Consider the following 25541-nt stretch of genomic DNA (forward strand, 5'->3'; position numbering starts at 1 on the left):
CAGCGCGTGAGCGTCAAGCAGGAGCGTCGCGAGCAGTGAAGCGCGCGTTTCGGCGCCGAGTCTATTTGCTGCACTGCTCACGCTCAATTAAAGGGAAAGCACACTTTTGATTGATAAAATAGCCTAAATAGGGTTTCACAAAAAAGCGCCCAAAATGCACAGAATTTGCGTGTTTTAACAAGAACTGGAATAGGCTATGTCAGAAAAGAAAACGAAGACTAATATTTATAGAAAATGTACCCATTTAAACTTGTTTTATTATTCAGTTTGTACAAGTGATTGCAATAGGCCTGTGTGTGAGTGCTTTGAGAAATATCTTTATACTGCAAGGCTATTTATTTTTTATTTATATATTATTTTATTGCCATTCCCTGTTTTCATACAGACGTTTAGTTTGCTAAATACATATATAAAAAATTATTGGATATTGAATGTGAAAAGGAAATGGTTCTTCCATAACACTGCACTTTGGATGTTTGAATTACCCACACCTGGAGTAATTTATATAGTTCTATTTTATAGCGTTTATCTGTTAAAAAAAAACATGTACTATGCAAATTGTAAAATGTTCTATTACAGAAAAGATATAAAATAAATATTTGTGTGTGCTGTAAAGTGGTTAGAAAAAATGAAATCGGAATCGGCTAAAATCGGTATCGGCAGGTCAAACTTAATGAAAAATCGGAAATCGGAATCGGCCCAGAAAATTGTAATCGGTGCATTTTTAATGAGTTTTATGAGTCATTTTCCTGTTTCATGTTCGGCAGGTTTAACTGCACGTCCAGGGGTTACCAGTACTTTTAATTGAAGCCAAATGTACATCAAGTGACATGACTGCACTGCTGTTTTGTTATAGTTTTAACTTCCAGTTATGCCTGGATCTCACCTTAGTCCGTTTTGTTATTTTTGTTCGTGGTGTTGTGTGTTGAGGTCACCGACACAGCACTGCGTTTGTGTGAGTTAGCTGGGAGGCTAAGTTTAAGTAAGTCGTTGTTGGCCATGTTTGTTTCCTCCCCTCAGTCCCTGTGGCTGGGTTTGTTTTGTATTTTTGTTTATAAAATGTTATTGAATTGATTTTCTATTTGTATGTTTCTTTTTGAGTGAATTATTTTCTTTTGTTTTGTTTATTTTGATTGTTGTGAATGTAATTGCTTTTTATTTAAGTTACAAAAATGTAACTGTACTTTTTGTTGGCATTGAGTATTGAGTGGGGGGTTAGAAATCCGAAAGCCTCTGGCCATCTCCCTCTTTATTTATCTTTTTATTGCACTTGCAATGCGATTGAGACCTTGTGTGTAATCAACTATAGGATTCTTGTTTCCTTTGTAACTTTGTAACTCCTCCTACCTGACGGCTTTTGCCACACTAGGAAAGAAACCAGTCACTCGAGCGTCACTTCAAAGCGTCATCAGCTGTGCTCAAAGGATCTGCCCTTATGCTAAAGTTTGGTTATTTAAGAAATTAATAAATAATAAAGATAAAGCCAGATGCCCAGTTGATATATGTGTGATATATGATTTATTTAAACTGCAAAGGTAAAGTGTTACGTCCCAAGGGACGCATGTGTTTTATTTGCTGTTGTAGTGCTTGTCTCTGTATTCTTTGTTGCTCCTCCCACTGTCCGCTTCACAGGTTTGGGAGTGCCACCTGATTTGTGTTCCAGCTCGTTAGTGGAGCAGTGTATATAAGAATCCAGAGGGTTCCAACCCAGGATAGAGACTGAGGTTTTCCTCTGAGAGACTGTCATCTTCCGGTCCCAGCACTTGCGTGCGCGTAGTGGTTGAGTGAATGTTGAAAGAAGGTATGCTGTGTGCTAACTTCTATGTGACTTGGTGGTAACCTTGTGTTGTAGGTAACATCTAATTGGAGTTTTCTTCTGAGTTAAAATACTGTTTGGTTGTTTATTGGGATAATTTGTAGGGAGGTGGATGCCATTTTATTTGAGAACTAGTTTTCTCCTGTGTTCTATAGAGAGGAGGTAAGGGAAGTGTTTTTTTTTTTTTTTTTTAAGCTAGGTAAGTTATTTCTAAAACCTTTAGTAAGAATTCCTTTTGTTTGTTATTTTGGCCGTTTCCCCTCCTGAGGTTCTGCCTCTTATATCCCATTTATTATGCACAAATAAAACTTGTGAAATATTTTTTACTTTATCAACTGGTGTCATTGTAATTTGTGCTTGTCCTGGGACCTGGAGATGGGAGTTCTCTCACTTTCTCCCCGCAACTTTTGTTACCTTCCTTTTTTGCCCCTAGACCTAAAACGGATCGTAACAAAAGCATAAAATACAATTATTGTGGCAGATGAGAAGAGGGGGGAGAATTTATACTTGCATCAGGTTTCTCGACAAGAAAGACTTCCGCATAGGATATACTTGTGCATCCTCGCTCATAGCTCCTCTGGAAGCTTCCTCACTCCTTGTTCCTCGCCTCCTCTGTGGTGCAATTAGAGAATTGAGATGTCCTTCAAGATGGCTGAATTCGATTGGTTTCCAGGTCACGGGCTGGAGGATGGAGGAGCGAGGAAACGAGGAAGCAGGAGCGAGGAAACGAGGAAGCATCAATTTGAGTCTTGAGAAGCACCCATTGTGTGTACATGTTTGGCTATACTTGTGACTTACGGTCACATTCACATGACCAATAATGACCCTCTTGCATTTGAACAAATCCCTTACCTTTCCTTTATAGAACCACTCTAATGCCTAAATGCAGCTGTGCACACAACTGTGGCATTTTCTGTATCTGGTCCTTTACTGTATTGCACAACCTGTTGGTTTTTAGGGTTATTCCTCAGTCCACCGTAACACTTATTGCAAACATTGCCATAATTGCATACAAGTTACAACATTTGTCTACAGACTTTTTATTAAACCGCATAGATACTTAAAGCTGTTGACTGCAGTGTTAAGGCCATTAGCATTCGTTGTATGGGACAATGTAAACTAAAAACTTTGAAATGCTGTCCGACTAATTCAACAACAATTGAGCACTTTGATAATATATTGTCATTCATTTCAACACTGAAGTGCATGATGGCACCTCTCAGCAAGGTGTTTTCATAATACAATTCCATAATGGACATTTGACAAAATGAGGATTCTAAATTTTCCATATTTTAATGTGTTTTCCACACATTGCATGCTTTGCATCGCATTGCATCCAGTACTTTCAGGCCCTTTTCTCCATGTTCTGCTTTTTCTTTCAAATTTCTCAGTATAGGGATTTCTTGCACAACTCCGAATAACAAATGCACATTCTGGTCAGACAGCATATAATCAATACTTTAAAATGGCTGTATACCATGAGGAGTTTATGAAAGTTGATGGGTGGTTTTTGGAAAGTATGAGCTTAAAGAATATGTGTGCTTTTCTCATCTCTACTCACAATTTCCTTAGCAAAGCAATTTGGATCCACTGGATTTATTTCCGTTAAATTAGGATTATTTTTTTTACAGTGTATTCATACAGGAATAAAATACTGAATGCAGTACAAACTGAGTCAGATGCTGAAATAGCAGCAGCAGCACGTCTATGTAAACTGCTGACACACACCCCACCAATGGAAAAGGCTAATCTGCAGCAGTATTGACAACTTCATGGTGGAAACATTAATTCAGCAGACAATAACAGAGAATAAGCTTAAGAGGGTCTCCTAATGGCACCAAACAAATATCACTTACCATAATGTGAAAATGGTGACACCTGAAACTAATAACGATCCGGTGCAACAACTGATTGGTCTAAGACAATAATCTATTAAACTGTGATTGGTGATCGTGATTGGTGAGTCAGGCACTATAAAAAGACGAGTTCAGTAAAAATTCTACATAGTTAAAAGTTGGTGAGTTGAGGGTAGTTTTGGTTGGATAGGGGTTATACCACTATGCAAATCTTAAAGTATGTTGTTTTAGTTTAATACAGTATATTTGTTTGTTAGTTACATTTTCTACCAGTTGCTAAAAATAATTTTTGTTTCAGGTTTTCTTTGGTAATACTAAGCCTTGTTCATGGCAGTATTGTGATTGGTAAGTTTATCCAGTTGAATTAGGCAAATGAATTGTCAACACTATTTTAATGATGCCCTTTTGTCTTTTTTATTGTAGTTTATGGCTATAGCTCTATAACCAATGGAAGCTATCCTGGATATTATAGCCCTGAAGCAGATGTTAAGCTACAAAGTTTCTACAACTGGTATAACCCAGATGTTCCAGGACCAATCAGGCCCCTGGGTTTCAAGAATCTTTATAGTACTGCAGTTAAGGGTGGATATGACACTGGAAGTCATAGTTCACGGATTGGCTCTTCAGGTGGTCCAGTGACAAGTGGAAAAAACCTGAACCAGCCCAGTGACCCACAATCAGGACAAGCCAGCTACCAGCCTGTGGGTCAACCCAGTGACCCACAATCAGGACAAGCCAGCTACCAGCCTGTGGGTCAGCCCAGTCACCCACAATCAGGACAAGCCAGCTACCAGCCTGTGGGTCAGCCCAGTGGGCCGCAGCCAATACAAACCAGCTACCAATCTGTGGACGAGCCCAGTGTCCAACAACCAGCACAAGCCGACTGCCAGCGTGTGGCCCAGCCCAGTGTCCAACAACCAACACAGTCTGGTTACCAGTCTGTGGGTCAGCCCAGTGGGCCTCAACTAGAACAAGCCAGCTACCAGTCTGGAACTCAGCCCAGTGACTTGACACTCTTCAAGCCCCAAAAAAATAGTTTTCAATTTGGCTCCCTGGTATTTTCTGGTACCAGGCCACTACTGAAACCTAGTTTTAGCTCTGTGGTTCAGTCCAATAACCAACAACCAGAACAAGCCAGCTACCCATCTGTGAGCCAGCCCAGTGGGCCACAAACAGAACAAGCTAGTTTCCAGCCCAGTGAGCTCCAGCCAGTACAAGCCAGCTACCAATTTGTGGCCCAGCCTGTTGACCAACAACCAGCACAAGCCAGCTACCAGTCTGTCGGCCAGTCCAGTGGGCCACTACCAGAACAAGCCAGCTACCAGCCTGTGAGCCAGCCCAGTTTGCCACAACAAGTAAGCCAGCCCAGTTGGCCAGAAAAAGTGAGCCAGCCAAGTGGGCCACAACTAGAACAAGCCAGCTACCAGCCTGTGAGCCAGCCCAGTGGACCACAACCAGAACAAGTGAACCAGCCCAGTGGGCCACAACTAGAACAAGCCAGCTACAAGCCTGTGAGCCATCCCAGTGGGCAACAACCAGCACAAGCCGGTTACCAGTCTGTGGGTCAGCCCAGTGGGCCTCAACTAGTACAAGACAGCTATCAGGCTGGGACTCAGCCCAGTGGCTTGACTCTCTTCAAGCCCAAAAAAGGTAGATTTCAATTTGGCTCTCTGGTCTTTCCTGGTACCAGGCCTCTCCAGAAACCTAGTTTTAGCTCTGTAGTTCAGTCCAATAACCAGCAACCAGCACAAGCAAGCTACCAGTTTGTGAGCCAGCCCAGTGGGTCACAACCAGCAAAAGCCAGCTACCAGCCTGTGAGCCAGCCCAGTTTGCCACAACAAGTAAGCCAGCCCAGAGAGCCAGAACAAGTGAGCCAGCCCAGTGAGCCACAGCTAGAACAAGCCAGCTACCAGCCTGTGAGCCAGCCCAGTGGGCCACAACTAGAACAAGCCAGCTACCAGCCTGTGAGCCAGCCCAGTGGGCCACAACTAGAACAAGCCAGCTACAAGCCTGTGAGCCATCCCAGTAGGCAACAACCAGCACAAGCTGGTTACCAGTCTGTGGGTCAGCCCAGTGGGCCTCAACTAGTACAAGTCAGCTACCAGTCTGGAACTCAGCCCAGTGGCTTGACCCTCTTCAAGCCCCAAAAAAATAGTTTTCAGTTTGGCTCCCTGGTATTTTCTGGTACCAGGCCACTACTGAAACCTAGTTTTAGCTCTTTGGTTCAGTCCAATAACCAACAACCAGAACAAGCCAGCTACCTATCTGTGAGCCAGCCCAGTGGGCCACAAACAGAACAAGCTAGTTTCCAGCCCAGTGAGCTCCAGCCAGTACAAGGCAGCTACCAATTTGTGGCCCAGCCTGTTGACCAACAACCAGCACAAGCCAGCTACCCGTCTGTCGGCCAGTCCAGTGGGCCACTACCAGAACAAGCCAGCTACCAGCCTGTGAGCCAGCCCAGTTTGCCACAAGTAAGCCAGCCCAGTGGGCCAGAAAAAGTGAGCCAGCCAAGTGGGCCACAACTAGAACAAGCCAGCTACCAGCCTGTGAGCCATCACAGTGGACCACAACCAGAACAAGTGAACCAGCCCAGTGGGCCACAACTAGAACAAGCCAGCTACAAGCCTGTGAGCCATCCCAGTGGGCAACAACCAGCACAAGCCGGTTACCAGTCTGTGGGTCAGCCCAGTGGGCCTCAACTAGTACAAGCCAGCTATCAGGCTGGAACTCAGCCCAGTGGCTTGACTCTCTTCAAGCCCAAAAAAGGTAGATTTCAATTTGGTTCTCTGGTCTCTTCTGGTACCAGGCCACTCCAGAAACCTAGTTTTAGCTCTGTAGTTCAGCCCAATAACCAACAAGCCAGCTACCAGTCTGTGGACCAGTCCAGTGGGTTGCAACCAGTACAAACCAGCTACCCATCTGTGAGCCAACCCAGTGGGCCACAAACAGAACAAGCTAGTTTCCAGCCCAGTGAGCTCCAACCAGTACAAGCCAGCTACCAATTTGTGGCCCAGCCTGTTGACCAACAACCAGCACAAGCCAGCTACCAGTCTGGGACTCAGCCCAGTGGCATGACCCTCTTCAAGCCCAAAAATGATATTTTTCAACTTGGCTCCCTAGTCTTTTCTGGTAATAGGCCGCTCCAGAATCCTAGTTTTAGCTCCGTAGTTCAGTCCAGTAACCAACAACCAGCACAAGCCAGCTACCAGCCTGTCAGTGAGGCCAGTGTGCCAGAACAAGCCAGCTACCAGTCTGTGGCCCAGTTCAGTGTCCAACAATCAGGACATGCCAGCTACCAGCCTTTGGGCCAGCCCAGTGGGCTGCGACCAGAACAAGTCAGCTACCAATCTGTAGTTCGGCCAAGTGGGCCACAACCAGAACAGGTCCGCTACCAGTCCGTGGGGCAGTTTACTGGGCCACAACCAGAACAAGCCAGTTACCAATCTGTGGGTCAGCCAAGTGGGCAACAACAGGAACAAGCCTGCAACCAGTCTGTGACCCAGCCCAGTGGTCCACAACCAGAACAAGTCAGCTTCCAGTCTGTGGCCCAGCCTGCTGACCAACAACTAACACAAGTTGGCTACCAGCCTGTGGCCCAGCCTGCTGACCAACAACTAACACAAGTTGGCTACCAGCCTGTGGCCCAGCCTGCTGACCAACAACTAGCACAAGTTGGCTACCAGCCTGTGGCCCAGCCTGCTGACCAACAACTAGCACAAGCTGGCTACCAGTCTGTGGGTCAGTCCAGTGGGCCTCCACCAGAACAAGCCAGCTACCATTCAGTAGTCCAGGATAGTGGACAAACTGTTTTCAAGCCAGTGACATCTCAAGGGGGACAACTTTTTCAGATTGGGTCCAAGCTTTATTCATGCCAGCAGTTTGCATCACAGCCCAGTTACCAGCTTGCAGCCCAACCAGGACAGACAAGGTATCATCCTCTATCCAGACCTAGTTCTCCATACTTAACTCAGCGTACCGAGTCTATTGTACAGCCCAGTTACCTGGCCTCAATGAAGCTTGGGCAGCCTACCTACGAGTCTCTGGTGCAACCTGTCAACCAATTCCCTCCCAGACCACTGCAGTCCACACTCCAGTCTCTTTTCAGACCAGTTCAGCAGTCTGAACAGCCTAGCTACCAGGTCCTAGTGCCTCCAATCTTCTTGCCTCTTGCTATGCCTGGACAATCCAGTTATGGTTCTGTATCTCAGCCCAGTGGTCAGCCTTCGTGGCAACTGCACCAGCCTGGCTTACAGCCTCTGGCCAAGCCAGGGCAAATGGTTTATCAGCCCCTAGTGAAACCTGTACAATCCAGCTACAGACCCTCAAGCAAGCTGGAAAATCTCAGCTACCAGCCTCAAATCCTGCCTAGCCACCAGTCTCTAGGTCAGTCCAGCTACAATTACCTTGCCATGCCAGTGCAATCTAGGTACCAGGCACAGTCAAGTTCTGAGACTGTTTCTCAGTCTGGAGACCAGACAACTTCCATAGCAGGGCAGTCAGATTCCCAGCCTGAAATGCTGATGAGCAACCAGTCTTTAGCTCAGTCTGGCTACTCTTCCACAGCCATACCAGTGCGGCCTAGATACAAACCCCAGGTACAGTCAAGTTATGAGATAGTCTCAGAGCCTGGATTCCAGACCTCTTAAATGCCTGGGCAATCGAGTTGCCAATCTGTATCCAGATCAAGTTCCGCACCCCAGCAGTCTCTTTGTTTCAAGCTTTGAGTCTGTTGCAGTCAGTACAACCTGGACTTCAGTTTCCAGCACAGTGGAATTACCAGTCTGTCAAAGAGCTCATAACCTGTTCAACGTAGGCCACATTCATCTCAGAGCAGGTTCAGGCTGTTGTAACAAGTTTTTTTTTTTTTAACTTGTGTTTGCTGTTTCCTATTTTTGGCTGATGTTTTAATAAAATATAAGCAAATGCCTGTTGTTTGACGTGAAATCTAATTTTGTAACTTACCTTTTGTTGGTGGCTGACAAATCTGAAAAGAAATTAAGAGGTGGGGAAAAAAAATTAAGGATTTTGGTGAAGTCAACTGCTTTAATTTAATTGGTATAACCCTCCACTGAACAGGTTTTATTTACTAAAATGGTAAGCCATCTATGACAACCTTGCAGTATTTTCTCAAGACATAGTACATTAAAAGGATCGTTCACCCAAAAATGATAATTAGCCCATGATTTACTCACTCTCAAGCCATCCTAGGTGTGAGCTTCTTGCAGGTGAATACAATTGGAGTTATATATATAAAAAAAAAAAATTCTGGCTCTTCCAAGCTTTATAATGGCAGTGAATGGTAAATGAGATTGACACACAAAAAATAGCATCCATAATGTATTGATGAATGCGGAAGTGCAGAGGATCGAACAAAACCCCAGTAATTTTTAAAGTGAAATGTCAGTGGAGCTTGAGTTTGCTGCCCAGCCCTATTTGAATCATAGGAGGCCTACATCTTATGTCATGCATCATGTCAAGAGTTGCTCTTTTGGCATAAGTCAACTTGCCTAGGCTGTCTGTTTGAAGCTAGTTATTTGTAGTTAATAAAATTTTAAATATGGATATTTTTCTCACAAACGCATCACTTCGCTTCAGAAGGCCTTAACTCCCTAACCCATATGGATAACTTTTATCATGGATGGATGCACTTTTTTGGGCTTCAAAATCTCATTTACTTTTCACTGCCATTAAAAAGCATGAAAGAGCCAAGACTGAAAGAAGAAAGTCATATACACCTAGGATGGCTTGGGGGTGAGTAAATCATGGGGTAATTTTAATTTTTTTGGTGAACTATCCCTTTAATTCCCAGTAACAAATGAGTTCTGCGGTGAATACTTAAGATGTATGAGAATGACTGAAAAAACAAACTTACTAGTGCTATGAGAACTGGTACACTCCTGACCAGCAGGGGAAACTGTAGTGATGGCTTGAGATGGATCTGCATGTTTTTCCTGAGTGTCATTCAGTTTGCTTGAATGTGTCTTAAGCTCACTGCATTTGCCTGATGTCTCATCTCCAGAGGCAGTCTTTCCCTTTTGTTTGCCAATATCATCTTCAAATTCAAATTTCTCTCTCTGCTCTTCGTTCTCCACATCCTCCTCCAGCTGCTGGTGAGATGAACCTTTGGACATAGGCTCTGTAAAACAAGGGTCAAATGTTATTCTGTACATCATGCTATATAAATTTAGAAGGCAGCATCTCATTACTGACAAAATTGGAAATTGTGCTGTGAATGTGGTACAAAGTCCAGTCATTTATTAATATACCAAATGTTTTTTTACTTGTTTTAGTTATGAAAGAGGAATAACACAAATAAAAACCAGACCTGTTGGATGGGCTGTGCAAAGCGTGGCTTCACAAGGCCTCATAAATTGACAGAGGTGGTGAGTTACCGCTCAACAAAATGAGCACCTCAATGTTTTACACATTCATTTTAAATGCATATCAAACAAACTAATAATAAGAAGCACTCAGATATTGTTTTTGTTGGTGTAGCTGTTCTGCATTGATTCGTTGCAGTGATTGCTTCTGGAAACATATAAAAAATGGAAATATTTTAACTGAACAAATGTCACAGACCGTACTGAGATCAGCTCAAGACTGGGTGGTGGGTGGTAGGAGAGAAGGGAGAGTTCAGATGCCATCAGCCCCACATAGTAAGTACCACTAAAAGCACTTGTTTCATTATAAGTGCTACAGTGTTTTGTGTAGGGAGCTTAAACTTGTGAAAATGGAAATTAAATGGAAATATGGTAATGTAGATAACTATGTAATTTGAGTTATTTTAACTTAATAGAATTTGATTAAAGGGGTGGTTGATCATGATTTCACTTTTCTAACTTTAGTTAGTGTGTAATGTTGCTGTTTGAGCATATACAACATCTGCAAAGTTACAATGCTCAAAGTTCAAAGCAAAGGGAGATATTTGCTTTTAAAGAAATTGCTTTTTAAGGACTACAACAAACGGCTGGTAGGGACTACACAACATTCCTCCTGGGTTCGTGACATCACCAACCCTAAAATTTACATAAACCCCGCCCCCGGAACACGATTTATAGATTATCATGACAGAATATGCTAATCAATGACTAGAAGATCTACATATTAGCTACATAAATTCATCAACTAACCATTTAGAAATGTCCTGTTGCATTCCACATGTTGTCACTTCTTCTTGAGTCTCTCCATCATTGTCTGAATCCAGGTTGAACATTAAAGGCTAAATGTTTTTGAAATTTTCAGTGCATGTCTGTGTGAGTGCAAGCTGTCGTAGCTCCTCCCTCTGTGCTGGGAGCAGCAGCTCATTTGCATTTAAAGGAACAGACACAAAACGGTCAGTTTTTGCTCCCCCTCAAAAAGTGACAATTTTAACATGCTATATAAAAATATCTCTGGGGTATTTTGAGCTAAAACTTCACATACACACTCTGGGGACATCATAGATTTATTTTAAATCTTGTGAAAAAGGCATTATACCACCCCTTTAAATTGAAATAAATGTTATGTTATTTAAAGCTAGTATTGCAAGCCAGTGAACTCATTACTGTTGCTTATGTCAACTTCATTTAACTACAAAAAATCTATTTCAGCATTCAATCTCCACAGTCTACTCCAGGTTTTAATAATGCTTTATGTTTTAATAAAGCATTTATGGACCGATTTGAACTTCTGGATGGAGGGAAAAATTTCCTTCTAAAATATACATGGCAAAATAAATTAGGCTCTTTTCAGTCTCGTATTGATTTTTGGTTAGTTTCCAAACAACTTATTGAGAAGGTCATCTGTTGGTATTTTAGTGACCCCTCTCACTGATCATAGAGCTATATATATATATATATATATATATATATATATTTATTTTATTTTTTTATTATTATTATTATCATTATTATTATTTGTCCCTCACTCAGGATTATAATTACAGAGAATCATTCTGGAAATTGAACATCTCTCATCTGAAACATGATTGTGTTAATCTTGGTTTAGAAGCTTTCATTTCAGATTTTCATGTAGATAAAGCTACAAATCAGAACAATTTTAGCCTTTATTGGGAACCGTTTAAATCTGAGGTGGGAAAATATCTAAGAAGATATGGTAGTGATTTAGCTAGAAAGAAGAGATCTGAAGAAAATTATGTCATTTCTTTCCCAAAAACCCATAGAAACGTTGTGTGACCATGAAAATGTGGAACTATCTAATTTGCAGAGTAAGCTATACGTGATATATAGAACCAAGTCTGAAGGAGCTTTTATTAGATCTAGGCAGCGTTGGTTAGATCACGGAGAACAAAATTCATCTTATTTTTTTAAACTTGAGAGATGTAATTCTAATTATAATACCATTCACAGATTACAGATTAATGGACATATATCTGAGAATCCAAGAGAAATTTCACAATTTTGTGATGATTTTTATAAGACGTTGTATAGTTCCTCTTTTGACCATGGATCAGCTACATCATGCTTTTTCAATTCACTACTTAGTTGTAAAATTAGTGGGGTAGATAGAAACCAAAGGTTGTGTGACCAACCTCTTTGTTTAGAGTAGGTCACTGAAACCATTAATCATCTTAAACTTAACAAATCGGTGGATGGTTTGTCTTCTGAGTTCTACAGATTTTTTGACAATTGGCACCACCGATATGTCTTCTTATGCATTAATATTGCAGACAGGCAAATTATACTGAGTCAGCTTGCAGATGACATTGTTTTTACATTGTGCATTCATCCATGATAAAAGTACTCTGCTCAGGTTGCTTTAGTTATTAATGTATTTACTTTATTTTCTCGAGCATCAGGCTTACACTTAAATATTAATAAATGTGAGTTATTTTCAATCAAAAATTGTAATTTGACAAATATAGATGGCATCCCAGTGAAAGATAGTCACTTATCTAGGTATAGTCATTTCGAAGGATATGAAGAGTAGATGTGTTAATAACTGGTTACACAGAGATTGGTCTCTCAAGGGTAGAGCTTTACATTCTAAAGCAGAGGGTCTGCTCAGTCCTCATGACTCCTGCAGCAGGACTATGGCATGTTCATTCAGATGATCAGGAACTCTGGGCATCTTTTTCCTGGTGTTTTTCAGAGTCAGTAGAATGGTCTCTTCAATGTCCCAAGTTATTGTAACTGTGACTTTAATTGTCTACCGCCAGCAAACTCTTAGTGTCTTAGTGTCTTTAGGACTGTTCCAAAGATGCATGTGCAGTAATTGTTTATTGTTCATTGAACAAGCATGAAAAATATTGTTTAAACCCTTAAAGTAAAAGGCACCACCAGAATTATTTTTTTGCTTTGCATACTATGTCACTAATTTAACCCATTAGGCAGGCTCATTGGAATATTCAATATTCCGTAATTAATTATATGTCTTGTGTATGATGGACATCGTCACTTTGAGTCAAGATCTGGGTTTCTGAAGAACTAACCACAAATGGTACATTTGCCTATTATTCTAATACTGAATCAGTTACAAAAATGCTAACGTGAGGAAGGGAGCATGAATGACTCCAGACATGTTTTTCAAAAACACTATTCATGTCCATTCTGATGTCCTTCTGTCCCTTACAGTGGACCACAAACACAGTTTCTCCAGCAAACCCACTTCATGTTAGACCACACACAATGGCACCCTTGTGATCAGACAAGAGTGCCATGATGCATTCATCACTGAGGAATCCCTGACTGTTTGTTAGATCACAAGTCAAAAGATCAGTGCTATGTGATGTGTGAAATGGTGCGACCAAGCACTGATGGAGAGAAAGGATTGTCTGTCTCCAATATTTTATCCATTCCTGTATAACATGTATGACATGGCATCTCAACCAATGAGAGCCACAGAATCATTGACGAATCTGATTGGCTGATGGCACCTATGTGTGCAGTCAAACCCTTCAATAGTGACTATCCTGAGTTGTGATGTCCAAGACAGCAGATATGGGGAAATATGTTCATTTCACACTTTCAATAGTCCTGGAAACATAACCAGGCACTGGTAAAACATTTACAATAATATAATGAATACTACGGATATATATATATATTTATGTTGCTTTCAGAAATTCTTATTTAGCAATTTTAAATAAGAAATAATTTATTTAAGCCTCACCCTTGCCTTCACTCTTGGCCCAGTCTGTTATGTTGAGATGTGTTTGCACTGCCTGTTTACTTGCTTTTTGAGTAAGAATCAAACGTATTAGTATTGTGAGTCTTCTGTCTTCAGCTTCCCTGCAGCATCAATACCTGCCTATATTTACATCTGCCTAATTTGCCTAGCTTCAACTACAGTAAGTGAAAGATTAATTTTTAATCCTATAAAACCAATTGTACTGTATCACTTTGAATACAAGACCTCCAACAACTTGATCAATAACTTTCTGAAAAACCCACAATCTATACATTTTCGTCCCCCTGGTGTCATTCCAAATATGCTCACCTGTCATGATGCACAATCAACATAAAATCACAGAAAACGTTTATATTTCAAGAAGAATATTGACTAGATTGAAGCAACTTGCATATTCATAGTTAGTATAGTTTTTTTTTCTCCTGCAGTCTGCAACCCATTGAGTCGCAACCCACCAGTTGACAACTACCGGTTCATGCTATAAATTTATGGAGGGGGGAGTGTATCAACACAAGGAGGAAACTTCCTTTCCCACTTCTTATCAGTGTCCCAAGCGTCCATCTCATGAAATACTTGGAGTTATCGCAAGACAGCTCAGAGATATGCTGTCTGTGATTCATACAGATTGATGATGTCATCCTTCCCCACAGGGTATTAAACCGACACATGCTCAGGATGAATGAATGCACAGCAAAATCTAAAAATGTGTCAAATTTTAAATGTGTGTTGCTACAGTATGTGTATTTTTTGCAAGTGTATATTTACCTTGCACAATCTGCTTTTCAATTTTAGCTGACAGACAAAAAAAGCATGATGTATTTACAATAACATCACTGCATTCTGACTTAATTGCAGGTTCCATGGAAACAGCACCTTAACCTTCTACTTAAACCGTGGAATGGCTGTGTACACACCTCTACATGTCCTCTATTGTCACAAACGCACATCCTCGAAATGTGCAACCTCAGCAATGGCTGATTTTGCAGAGCACAGACATCCAAGGATGCATTATTCATCCTTGGGGTTGTCTGTAATGCACTTTTCCAAATTAACGTTAAAGTTGGCATGGAATGAAAATTAAGCCTTTTTATTTCTTAAATGTATGTTAAAGATCTTGCTGTGAACAATTTATCTGTGCATGTGTTTTTTTTAGTAACAGTTTGACCTCATATAAGTCAAGTCACATTAATTTCTATAGTCCTTTATACAACAGAGATTGTTTCAAAGCAGCTATACATTAATAAACATGAAAATAACAGTGTAAATGTTGCAAATGTAATCAATTATGAAACCATAATTTCAGCTTTAAATCAGCTCTACTTAAGATAACGGTGTCATAATTCTGCTTAATTTTCAGTGTTGCTTCAATTCAGTTTTCAACAGTGTCGATGTAGCTGTGACAGAAAGGGCATCCGACGTAAAACCTGTGCCATATCATGTGTGTATGAAGCGGACCCTGGACTTTGAGAGGGAATAATGCTAAGAAAGAAAGAGGAAGAGAGAACAGTGTCGATGTAGCAAAGTTAGTGTCATTATCCAGCTCAATTTTGTTCCCAGAGAGCAACATAGTGTTGGCCCAAACCAGCCCACATCTGGGCCGCGTGGAATCCACGTGTGCAGATGTGTGCCGACACTATGTTGCTGTCTGGGTTCTCATCTATCCGATATAGAATCAGAGCAGTTAAATCAATAATATTACTGAATATTAATTGTCATTTAAAATGTCATAACTGGACCTTCCAGTGGAAATGACAGACATCTCTGTGATGATGTATGCAGGACTTCTCCAATCATTTAGTCAGCTTAAACTCATGTTCATTTGCCTCCACTTCTGAGAGAAACGGTCACATCTCAAAATCCAATCAACAATCGGTGCATAGAACCAAGAACTTGCCCTAAATTGATTCTTTTTTGATAATCTGTAGTCTATAACTTGGATGTATGTCACAATACAGAGGAAAAGATCTGGCACCACAATAAAAATGCAGTATCAACGTGTAAATGACTGAAGCGAGGAATTCCATTGGCCGCCTGGTAATAGTGATGCCAAAACACGGTATAAAACTCAACAACAAAGAGAGTCATGTAACAGGTCATTGTTCACTCAGATTGTTCATTCACATCCTCAAACCTTCAAAGCATGATGTGGTTTGGCATGCACAGATTCAAAAGATCTGTTCAATTCTGCCTTTACATCGATTGAAAGAATCACATGAAAAGCACAAGCTCCTCTTTCACCTTCTAAACATACAGTATAGTGTTTCATTTCTCTCATGTTGTTGTGTAATGTGTTCTCAAAAATAGCAGAGGTCTTCATACAACACCTTTCACTTTTTGAAGAGCTCACATTCCCCAGGGAATTCTCAAATTCTCGCTAACATGTGGATGGAGCTCCCTCCACCCAATATCCAGTATCACATCCGCTGGGAGGCCCCTGCAATCGTACATATGCCTTTGTCATCCCAGAGGGCCCAAAAAGCCCCAGCTGTGTCCCTTCGGATTGGAGAGACCACTGACAGGGTGTGTTTGTACTGCAGCTCTCTCTCTCGGACATGCATGGACTGCTAATGATGCTGAACTGTCATAGAGAGAAAAGGAGGGAAACGGAACACTGCCCATTTTTAAACCGTCTAATTCTGGAAATGCAAAAGGAAGTCAGTGATTGTTGACTGGCAGCTAGATGCAGATTAGGAGTTTCAGGATTGTGAGGCCCCTCAGTACTACACAAAGTGTGATTGTGGAATTAACATTGGAAAAGTCCATGAAAAAATCTCTTTAAATCAGATATGTGGTTGTACGATGATTCCTGGTTTGCGTTTACCACCTCAGAGTTGCATCTGTGTTAGAAGTTTTGCTGGATAACACTGGGTTAAGGGGAAAGTTCACCTTAAAAAAAGAATATTTCATCATTTACGCATCCTTGTGCTGTTCCAAACCTGCAAGACTTTTATTGCTCTGTTAAACACAGAAAAGAATTATAGATTTAAAAATGCCTCAGCACTCGACCCAACTGATATTTTTCAAAATATCATCTTTTTTGTTCCTAAAAAAGTCAAAACAAAAGATTATTGGAGTATATTTTACAGGAAAATACTATTTCAGTTTTTCAAAATGTCTTGTTTAATTCAATGTGATACTTCTTTGTAACTACAATACTTACAAATCATTTCTTTGTAATTGTTTGGGAATTTTATTAACAATATCTGTGTGAAAATAGTTTCTACACCAAATATATTTCAGGGCAAGTTTTGGAACGGCATTAGGGTGATGATGTAAGTGATGACAGAATTTGAAATTCATTTTTGGGTTAACTATTGCTTTAACTGTCCGTGAGAGGGTCTCTTTGGGTTGAGTGAGTTTTGTAAGATCCCTCTGTTCCCCAGTGAGCCACTGAAATTAGAAAGAGTGCACACCCTCCTCTTCTGTCTTCTCTTCTCCTACCCCCACTCTACAGAAAACACCCCTTTTCATGGTGCCCATGCCTTTGTTGCATGAAAGGGGAGCAAACTTAGAGTGTTAGTGTGTGAGAGAAAATGTTAGATTGATAGACCAATAAACAGAACAACTCACCTTTTTGTTCTCAGTAGTACTACCACAGGAAAGCTTCAGCACCTCCCAAGAGTGACTTTAATCCCAACAACCTCCCATGCACTTCCTGCTATGAAATCAGCTGTCTCCTTGAACACATCCTCATCCTCTGTTTATCCGCTGCTGTCGGACTGAGGCCTCTGAGAGGGCGGCAAATACTGCTGTTTACTTTCCCACAGGCAGCAAGTTCCCGACTCTGCGCACTAACCGCTCCAATCCTCCTTGCTTTCATAGGCTAAATGAGCCCCCCTCTACCCCCGGCCTCTGTCACTCCCGTCTTTTCTTTCGCTCCTTCCCTCCCCTGCTGTTGGACAGTTAGGCTCTTCTGAACAAGCATAATAGCTGTTAAGCTCCACCAATGGCTGAGCTGCCGGCAGACTTGTCGTCCAATTAAAGTCAGGTTAGTTGGTCAAGGGGCAGAGTCTAGAAGGGAAAAAAAGAGTAAGACAAGTCTGGAGAAGGAGGGAGGGAGAGAGAGAGAAAGACAGAAACAGACACAGGGATTACAGCATCTCCAAGCTGGGCAAAAGTGGAGTAAATAGTATTAACTGAGTTGGTGGTCATTCAGTATTGTGCAGTGATGGCATTAAAGCATATCTCTTTAATTGATTTTTGTCAGTTTTGAGGACACATTACATTCTGTGGGAAACACTAATGTCTACCCTTCTATAAATGTATATGTAAATTATATAAAAATACACATTTTCAACACAGTCCCTACAAATGTATCAATGACCAAGAAATTAGCTCGTCTTGCAGTCAGCAAGACAGTGGGAAACATCTCGCATACTTCAGACTTTAATGTGAGGGCATGCATTTATAATGCAAAACCCCTCTAAGAAAAAACCCTTTATGTGGAAAAAAATGCTAAGACATAAACTGATAAAAAAAAAAAAATTGAATACATTTTGAAATATACATTTTTAAATATTTTAAAAGCTGCCAATTTCACCACGATTCTGTAAACATTTGAGAATTAATGGTAAAAAAAAGAAAGGTAAACCTTACTGGATATGATTAATTAAAACACAATAGGCACACACACACAACACACCATTTTTTTGCAGAAGGTATGTAACGTTTCAGTACCTAAATTCTTAGGTAATTTGTTGCATTCGGTTCAATGGAAAAATACGATTGGCTAATTACTGTATGTGTGAATGGATTTATGAAATATTTACTCAGAAATGTAAATACACTCTGTACAAAGTGAAATAATCATCGCTCATACACAATTATCTTTCTCCACTGATATGCAATACCCTTACAAAAAAGAAATTTATTTAAGTGTGCTATTAGTACTTCTTGAAAACTAAAAATAAGAAAGTCTACTTTCAGTCTACTTTTTATGTAGACTACTTCTCGGAAATTTACTTTATGTGCATCTCAGAAATATACTTAAATTGCACTTAAGTATGCTTGATTTATAATGACAAAACTTACAAGTATACTTGCAGTATAAAACTACTAAGCTAGTAGTTTACTGAGAGTAAACTTCAAAATGTACTTTCACAAATTAAATAATGTGCTACAAGCATTTAACTAAAATTATCAGTTTATCTATACATTCATTCATAGTAGGCCTATATTGCAGTACAAACAAAAAACTTATTTGTAAACTTAAGTCCAAGTGTATTTTTACAGAGGTTGCTATTGAAAACATGGCAAGTCTATCCTTCACAGCCTCGCTTTTATACCTGTCATGGCATTGCTGTGAATAAGCTCTTTTGTTCACCCCATTTGTAAGTCGCTTTAGATAAAAGCATCTGCTAAATGATTAAATTTAAATGTAAATATTAATATTCTTGATTGGTCGCCTTTTTCATGAATATTAATTTTCCTCCCACTACATCAGCGAAGGACCACCTACTCACTGCTCAATCATCCACTAAGCTGAGCTAAAGGGAGTTTTTAAAGTTTACAAGGTTACATGCAGCTTTAAACAAAAAAACCCATTCAGTCTAAACATTTGGAAAAAGTAGGCATCATGCTTGTGATTTGATTAGAATTGAAGTTTATTTAGAAGAACAATCCACAATTTCACAGTAACACACTGACGTGCATGATGTATGTGCTCATAAAAATGATGAAATCAGAGACTGAAATCCGATCACAGACCCGTTTTGGACACATGTAAACAGATCACCTGAAACAGGTCTTGACACCAGGTATGAACAAGGCCTATATAATTGTACATCATAAGAAACCCAACTCAAATCTCATTGAACTTTTTTTCAAGGGTTTTCTCCATAGGAATGTTGATGTGAAGACGAATGAGTGCAGGCTTGTCCTCAATGGATACAGTCATTCACACAGTATTTATTTATTTTACTTTCATAAACGTGCCATATATTAAATGTGGCTACTATTACTCACTGGAGTCAGATTAATCACCCCTGAGTCAGACTGACACACACCCCATCAGTCCATAAAGACAAGTGATACCTCCAAGCACAGTGTTGACATCTCTGTAATAAAAATGTCCATTCAGCAGAATACAAAAGTATAAGCTGATGAGGGTCTCATCTGAAAACAGCTGTCACCACAGGAAAGCTCACAGGAATAGTCTTGCTAGATTTTTCTGTTGGCATGTATTTCCTCATAACAAATCTGGACTAAAATTACCAGTGCACTTTGCTCTAGTTTTTACACAATTTCAGTAAAGACGAAAAATATCTGTATTTTTGCATTTGAGAACTGCAGATAATAAATATAGTATCTCCTAAAGTTACTCTAAACAGAACTGTACATTTAACACAACATAAAGCCATAAGTACAAATTTGTGAGAATTTTTTTATAACATCTGTTATCATTGAATGAATTAGATTTTAATATAAAAATATATACGGCTGCTTGACCAAATCAATGCTATAAGACTTTTGAACAGTCAGCATATACTGCTCCCTTAAATGCTAAAATTTATTCTCAATACAAAAATAAAAAATAAAGTATTTTAATTCATCCCAAAAAGTATTTTGTGTGCTGTTTTTCTGTTCAGTAATCAAAGTAGCTAGTGACCAGTCTGTTCACCAACCCAGTGGCCAACAACCATGACAGCCCAGCTACCAGTTGCTGTCCCAATCCAGTGGCCACCAGTCAGCACAAATTTGCTGCCAGGCTGGGGCCAATCGGGTTGATCGGATAAAAAAAAAAGTGGATGATGCTAAATACAGGTTAAAATGTGGTCTAAAATGTTTTCAGCTTGTCCACTTTCAACAATTTACAGAGGTAGACAAATGCTAAGGGGATTTGAGAGCAGCCGACTGGTTCATTCTACGCGGCCTCTGAAGATCGGCTGCACAAGCTCTTATGAAGACCCAGCTGTTCACGATTTGCCGGATTCACTGCATGACAACGATCAAGTGGGTTTATTTGAACACCTTCAGTTCCACTAATGCTCACAAATCAGCCTTTTTGTAACAGTAAAATCTCTTTTTATGTAGTTGCGATATTATATTGAGTCATTTTTATCAAAATAAAACTGATAAAAAAACGTAGACCCCACTACATTGGTATTTAAATAGTATAGGCTTATGTTAAACTATATGTACTGCTATAATGCCCTTTCCACAAGATGTATAATAAATCTCTGATGTCCCCAAAGTGTTTGTATGAAGTTTGAGCTCAAAATACCTTAAAGTTGTCACTTTTTGAGGGTGAGCAAAAACCAACGCATTCTCATCCTTGGGCGTCATATACTGACGCTTTAGTTTTGACATTTCGTCTACATCGAACGCACATGACACCCTTTAGCGTCAATATGAGACGCACAGAGCTTTGTTCGGTTATGGGTAGGTTTAGGTCTGGTGTAGGGTTAGGGTTAGACCGCTAGGAGGCGCCTTTTGGCCCATTTCTATCTGCGTCTCATATTGACGCTAAAGGGTGCCACGTGCGTTCGATGTAGACGAAATGTCAAAAGCGTCAATATATGACGCCCTAGGATGAGAACGGGCTGGCAAAAACGCACCGTTTTGTGTCTGGCCCTTTAAATGCAAATGAGCTGCTGCTCCCAGCAAAGAGGACAGGGGTTCAAGAGCTCTGTCGTGTGTTAGCAGCTCCGATTACCTCACGCAGACACACACTAAAATGACAGAAACTGTTCTGCCTTTTATGTTTAAATGGAGTCAGACAAAGATGGAGAGACTCAAGAAGAAGTGACAACACGTAGAATGCAACAGGACGTCTCTGAATGGTTAGTTGATGAATTTATGTTGCTGATGTGGAGTTAACTATCTTCAATTAGCATATTCTGTCATGATAATCGTATAGGAACTGTTGTGAGATGCACACAGAGTGACTTTCTATTGCATGTGAAAAGACAGATGCTACAGTTTGAGCTGACTCACAAATGTGCTTGACTACAACAACTCTTCCTCTTCTCAACATGGACTGCGTGTTCCCGGAGGCGGAGTTTATGTAAATTTGAGGGTTTGTTATGACGGCAAATCAATGCCAATAATAAACGAGCGCACAACTGATGCGGGCGCGCGCGGTAAATGACTTCCGCGAGAGGATAACAGATCTACACGCGAAGAAACGGGAACTCACGAGCTCATTCAAACCCTGCGCGCGCGCATAACATAATCTCTGCACGCAATACAAGCCCTCGCGCGCGCGCATGATCATTCCCCACGCGCTCGCGCTTTATCTGCTCTCGCCTGCTGCTTTTGCTCGCTCGAACAATTTTATTTTTGGCAGTCGAGGGGCGGGACTTACTGTTTTAATAACCTCAAATGTCATTGGTTACTTTTCCCCTTTTCCAGAAGTCAGTTGCGATTGGACGCCTGTCCAATGACTCGTAATTCACTTGACTTGAGACTAGTGATGGGCATTCCGGCTCTTTTTCGTGAGCCGGCTCGTTTGACTCGGCTCACTGAAAAGAGCCGGCTCTTTTTGACTCACAAACGGCTCTTTAAAAAATATGTTTTAACTCACTGAAAGTCCACCACGCAACTGTGCAACGTGAATATTCAAATTTTTAATTGTCCATAACAACCCAAAAACTAGCCTGCTTGCCTTGCACATCTTATTATTGGGCAAAGTTATGACTATTTTTCTTAAAAAAGTTAGAACATCATGCAAAAGTTAAAAATTAGAAACAAATTCAAAATTAGAATATTGTGAAAAGGTTTTCATAAACTGTAAGCCATAATCATCAAAATTATAACAAATAAAGGCTTGAAATATCTCACTTTGCATGTAATGAGTCTATATAAATTATTAGTTTCACCTTGTAGGTTGAATTAGTTTCACCTTGTAAGCTGAAATAAATAAACTTTTGCACATTAACTTATTCTAATTTTTCGAGTTTCACTTGTATGACTTTACATTCCCGTTTTGCTCCAATTTCTTTAAGATATTTTAATGCCAATATCACAAATCACAGTGTTATAAATATAAAATGTAAAAATGTATACAAATTTGGGTCAATTTGCAATGCTAATAACCATGGAAATGCGTCATAGTCTGTAGCCTAAATATCTCTTAACAATACAATGTAACAAGACTTTCTGTTAATAAAGTTATCTGGTAAGAATCTATTCTCTATTAACAATGCATTAAATCACATTACACATCAATAAACCACAATAAATAAAACAAATGAAGTGATGTCTCATGTCTCAAGTCAAGTGAATTACGAGTCATTGGACAGGCGTCCAATCGCAACTGACTTCTGGAAAAGGGGAAAAGTAACCAATGACATTTGAGGTTATTAAAACAGTAAGTCCCGCCCCTCGACTGCCAAAAATAAAATTGTTCGAGCGAGCAAAAGCAGCAGGCGAGAGCAGATCAAGCGCGAGCGCGTGGGGAATGATCATGCGCGCGCGCGAGGGCTTGTATTGCGTGCAGAGATGATGTTATGCGCGCGCGCAGGGTTTGAATGTATGGCAAGCCAAAGTATTCATAAACGCCTGGTCGGGCGTCTGATTGCACACTGACACGTCAAAAGCGTGCGTTTCGACCGCCAAACGCGCGTCCCTGACGCGCGATTTGCCATAAAAGCGCACGTTCTTAACGCGCGCTTTGTGGTCACGGAAAACGCGCGTCACAAACGCGCGGTTTTTGCATCAAAACGCGCGTCCTCGACGTGTGATCTGCCATTTAAAACGCACGTTTGAAACGTGCGCTTTGGGGTCACCGAAAACGCGCGTTTTTGACGCGCGTTTATAATAACAAAAATTGGCGTTGAAAACGTGTGTTTTGACTAGGACAAAACGCACGCTTTTGACGTGTAAACAGTTAACCCAAACAGGCAGTACAAACGTGTGTGAAGTTTCCAACCAGGCGAAACGGACACGTCAGTGTCATTGGCTCCTGAAGGCTTGGGTCTAACCATTTCTGTGGGCTTAGGGGGGTTTAGCTACTGTTCATAGACTAGGCTACCACCATTTAACATGCCATAGATCAGGTTATTCAGCCTATCTATTTTGTCCGTTTTTTGTAGAACTTATAGAAATAATATATTTAAATTGCAGTTTTATCAAAATTTAGATAAAAATAAAATTGCCTTGTTTTTCTTCGCTCATGCCTTTTGTAAATAAACACATTAGTGGTCATTCTAGCTCTAACATGAAATAATTAACATTTGTGTGGGAAAATCAGTTACGGTGGAGGTAAGCAATCAATGCAGGTTAATCAGTATCTGTCTTTAGAGAACAACGTGGACTTTTGTTGTGCTTACATTTGAAGGTATCACAAGCAGGTGGCGAAACTTTTTTGTTCAAATATTGTGCGCTCAACACAGACAAACAGTAATTAAGTACAGAGGTGATATTATCCATTTAATTTTTTTAAGACTTAGTGTTTAAATAGGGTATTTTATACTTTATAGAAGTATTTAAGACTTACAGGATTAGAATGAGAGCTTGTGCTCAGGGCAGGACATATATAAGAACTTAATTTGTCCCTATATTTTTTCCATTTTCTTTTTCTTGTGTAGGCCAAAGAAAATATCTAGATTGCAATTTTATGAAAACATTTTTTTTTTTACCAAGATAAGATTGCCTTCTTTAGCACATTAATACCATTCTAGCTGTATATCTATACCTCAAGTTTTTAAACTTTAAAAGTTAACATTTGATTGGGGAAAAGCGTACAGATGTGGTTCTTGATCGATGCAGTTGTAATGAAAATTTGTTAAGCAACATAACCTTTATATATATATATATATATATATATATATATAATGACTATAAAATGTATCACTATTGCGAGCAGGGTGCCACCAAGATGCTTTACAGGAACCAAATTACAGAAACATCCGATAGTTCACTCAAAATTCAAAACATTCTGTCTACATTTATTCACCCTCATGTTATTTCAAACATGCACAAGTCATCCTAATTTTTTAGATTTAACATATGCTTTTTATTTATTTTCTTAAATGTGAGCAATGGTAACAGAACTAATTTACATCCTGGGATCAATCAATTATATTTTTTATCCAATTTATTTTCTACAAATGTGATGCATCTTACCAGGTTTCAAATATAAATAAATACTGTTTATATGATTTAAGGCTTATGTTATGAAGTCTTCACCTCATTTAGCACCAAATAAAACCAGTCAACCCATTAACATGGATAATCCATCTCTACATCTCTAGATAGATGGATAGTCATCTACATCTAGATCGATAGATAGGTTTATTTTCAAATAAAAGTGGCTAAATCCCTCAGTGCGCAGGCCGTGATTATTCCAGCGACGGCGTAAAACTCCAAGATCCCTGTTTATTCTCGACATATACAAGAGACATGCAAACAACAACTCGTACAAGAGAGAATATTTCTAAAAAATAAAAGAAAAATATACTTAAATACATCAAGTTAACTTATTTGTTGTTGTCACTTAATTTGATTAAGGATACTAATGGCATTCAGAATAAAGGATTTTTTAAAAGTACTTTTAGCCAGAGGCACTCTGAAGGGCCTCCCGGACTTCAAAAGTTCAAACTCACTAGAGAGAGGGTGAGTACTATCTATTGTGATCTTTCTTGCCTTTTTACTCATTCTGTCAATGTATATTTGAGTCAATTGTTTTTGTGGTTTTCCTACTATCTTACTAGCCATTAACACTATCTTGTTAAGCTTTTTCTTAAGCTTACAGTTTAAATGGCCAAACCAAGCAGAAAGATGAAAAGTTAAAACACTTT

At 39.9% G+C, this 25541-nt stretch overlaps 2 protein-coding genes across 2 annotated transcripts in view; one reads left to right on the forward strand and one right to left on the reverse strand.

The window, feature by feature from the left end:
• Positions 1-17510, reverse strand: part of arhgef10la (Rho guanine nucleotide exchange factor (GEF) 10-like a) — a 120363-nt gene extending 102853 nt beyond the window's left edge. The window contains exons 1-3 of the mRNA XM_081357683.1: positions 17371-17510; positions 9545-9808; positions 8635-8656 (exon numbers count right to left, since the gene is read on the reverse strand). Coding sequence (XP_081213809.1) covers positions 8635-8656; positions 9545-9803 — 281 coding nt within the window. The 5' untranslated portion in view covers positions 9804-9808; positions 17371-17510. The remainder of the gene's footprint in view (positions 1-8634; positions 8657-9544; positions 9809-17370) is intronic.
• LOC308686026 (uncharacterized protein) lies at positions 3820-8603 on the forward strand. The gene is made up of 3 exons (XM_081358274.1): positions 3820-3889; positions 3971-4017; positions 4096-8603. Exons 1-3 carry the CDS (start codon positions 3876-3878, stop codon positions 8316-8318), a joined length of 4284 nt encoding a protein of 1427 aa, XP_081214400.1. The 5' UTR covers positions 3820-3875; the 3' UTR covers positions 8319-8603.
• Positions 17511-25541: the final 8031 nt, after the last annotated feature.

This window comes from Scardinius erythrophthalmus, assembly GCF_964197995.2.
Source record: "Scardinius erythrophthalmus genome assembly, chromosome: 25".
NCBI lineage: Eukaryota > Metazoa > Chordata > Actinopteri > Cypriniformes > Leuciscidae > Scardinius > Scardinius erythrophthalmus.